This window comes from Electrophorus electricus, chromosome 8, assembly GCF_013358815.1.
Source record: "Electrophorus electricus isolate fEleEle1 chromosome 8, fEleEle1.pri, whole genome shotgun sequence".
NCBI classification, from domain to species: Eukaryota; Metazoa; Chordata; class Actinopteri; order Gymnotiformes; family Gymnotidae; genus Electrophorus; species Electrophorus electricus.
Genome location: NC_049542.1, coordinates 1,996,659 through 1,999,158, shown reverse-complemented (window position 1 = coordinate 1,999,158; position 2,500 = coordinate 1,996,659). Strand labels below are relative to the sequence as shown.

The 2,500-nt window shown below is 44.2% G+C and overlaps 1 protein-coding gene across 1 annotated transcript in view; it reads left to right on the top strand.

Annotated features, from left to right (window-relative positions):
* arhgap18 (Rho GTPase activating protein 18) overlaps nucleotides 1–2,500 on the top strand; it is a 17,014-nt gene that overhangs the window by 13,572 nt on the left and 942 nt on the right. The window contains exons 12-15 of the mRNA XM_026995917.2: nucleotides 1–92; nucleotides 777–895; nucleotides 1,077–1,132; nucleotides 1,449–2,500. The exon at nucleotides 1–92 is cut by the window's left edge and continues 52 nt beyond it; the exon at nucleotides 1,449–2,500 is cut by the window's right edge and continues 942 nt beyond it. Coding sequence (XP_026851718.2) covers nucleotides 1–92; nucleotides 777–895; nucleotides 1,077–1,132; nucleotides 1,449–1,540 — 359 coding nt within the window. The 3' untranslated portion in view covers nucleotides 1,541–2,500. The remainder of the gene's footprint in view (nucleotides 93–776; nucleotides 896–1,076; nucleotides 1,133–1,448) is intronic.

Sequence of the window (2,500 nt, the reverse complement as noted above, 5' to 3'; positions counted from 1 at the left end):
GGAAGATGAACAGAGAGAGAGCCATGAAGAAACTGCTAAAGAAGATGGCCCATGATCGTGTGAAGAATGACACGCAGGACAGAAGCCCTGAGGTAGCAAGGGGAGAGCGAGAGCGAGAGAGAGAGAGAGAGAGAGAGAGACGAGGAGGAGGAATGCAGTGTTATTCGTGGTCTGCAGAATGCATCCTGACAGCTTAACTAATGATTATCAAAGTTTGCTTCAGCATCCAGACGTCGAACAGATGCTGACGAGACACAAACAGAGGAAAACTGGGAGAACCCGAGCAGACTGAATAGGAGAGAGAAAATGTCATAAATGAAGATAAAGAAAACATTAAAGACGACTGTTGTGCTTGTGTGTGTGTGTGTGTGTGTGTGTGTGTGTGTGTGTGTGTGAGGGAAAGAGAGGGAGCTAAAGGCCCTTCATGATGAATCAGTACTGTAGAATGTGAATGACTCAACAGGAATGCATTCAAACCTTTATTGTAGTCCTTGCGACCCCTAGTGGACAAGTATGGGCACTTTCCATGTTTTCAGGTCGGGTTTGGCCCTAACCGAAGACTAAACTCTGACCTTAATATTCTAAATTGGTCCACAGTGATCAGGTATCCTGAGAATGTACATTAATCTCATTTATAATTACAAAACATGATTTGTACACAAGGGTTTGTGTACAGGGATGAGAGAGAGGGAGAGAGAGAAGAAGAGAAAGTGAGGGAGAGAGAAACTCATCCACGGTGGCTCCTTCTTATTTCTATTGTGTGCGTGCGTGATTAGGTGGACAATGGCATCATCAGGGTCCAGGCACCCCAGTTCTCTAAGGTCTCTATGGCTCTGCAGCTGACAGAAGATCTGCAGGCATCTGACGTCCTCTCACGCTTTCTCAGCCAGGACAGGTACACGCACGCATTCACACACACACACGCAAGCACTTGCAAGACAGATTCCCAGCCATACACTTTTCATCCCCACGCAAACGTGCACAACTGGAGAGGATGAAGACACGTCACATCTGTTAGCCATCAGTTTTATAGGGACGTCAGGTTGCCTTTGTTAACCGTTTGGTTCCTGTTTCAGCTCAGTGTCGGTGAAAAAGGAGGATCTGTGTCTGTATGAGATTGGTGGAAACATCAGTAAGTACTGCATACTAGCACAGAGTCACCAACCATAGACGTCTGCTGTGCCTGTTATCTCTACCATAGATATCTACTGTACCTGTGTATGTGTATACTATTATACAACCATGTCTATAGCACATCCATGCATCCATGACACTTACCATAGGTATGTCTGCAATGCATTCACTGTATACCATAGATATGTCTGTTAAATGGCTAGGTTATCCTCTGTAGGCATGTGAACGGATATGTGTTTTGTGTAGCTTTATTTTGCTCTCTCGCTCTGTCTGTGTGTGTGTGTGTGTGTGTGTGTGTGTGTGTGTGTGTGTAGAAGAGCGCTGTTTGGATGGGGAGACGTATATGAAAGCACTTCTGGAGCTGAACCCCACTGCAGAGTGGGTTATCAAATCAGTCCAGCGCTAATTCTCACTATACAAACTGCCAAGTAAGCAACTGACACTACATTTTCTTAATGGCAAGGACTAACACAAGATTAAAGGGAATGTTGAACTTTTCTTATACACCTGAAGGCCAGTCTGAACTAAGACCACCTTGCTCTTAAATGACACTTTGGCGCTGGTTTTTAAAAGAATTCCTGTTAGTTGCTGTGTTTCCTTGAAATTCAAAGACACTGCCTGCTCTGGGACATGATTTGTAGTAAATTTGTGCTTCAGTATCTCAGTACAAAAGATCTTCTACAGAAGACTCCTCCACCAAGCCCCAACCAAGTCTCCACCAAGCCCCAACAAAGTCTCCACCAAGCCCTGAGCAAGTGTGGTGGGGCCCACTCATACAAATCTGATTTCTGTTTGTCCACGTGTGTTCTGCCTGAACTGTGTAAGCACCTTCAGGATTCTTCGCCATGCAGGTGTTTAGTGGAACTCATCTCTAGGTGTTTACTGAAACACTTCTCCAGGTGTTTACTGTGGGTGGAAACCACTCTTGTACGTCTAATACTTGAGACCCAAGTTGCTATCAAAAGCCTACAATACCTAAAGTACCTAACGATTTCAGCAGTAACCCCCTGCCCACCACCAACACCACAATTGCACAAACAGAAACAATTTCAAACTATAATTACATTTTTATCTTATAATCAACACTACACTATGGAAGTAAAAAGATCCTTGTTCATACTCCGAGGGAATAAACTAATAAAAGCCCCACTTAAGTGACCCTTTGAGTACACATTCGCTAAATGGAACTGAGAATCATGAATACAGATTCCCTCATTTACTTCTTTAGATGACTAGCTGACTGCCACACATCACCATTAACTGTTTCAGTTGCAAACATTTAGAAGCATGGAAGTGCGTGTGTGGGCTTTTGGAGGTGTGTTAAGGTGTGAGAGGCTATGATGCAGTCAGCAGAGAGTCTGTGAGA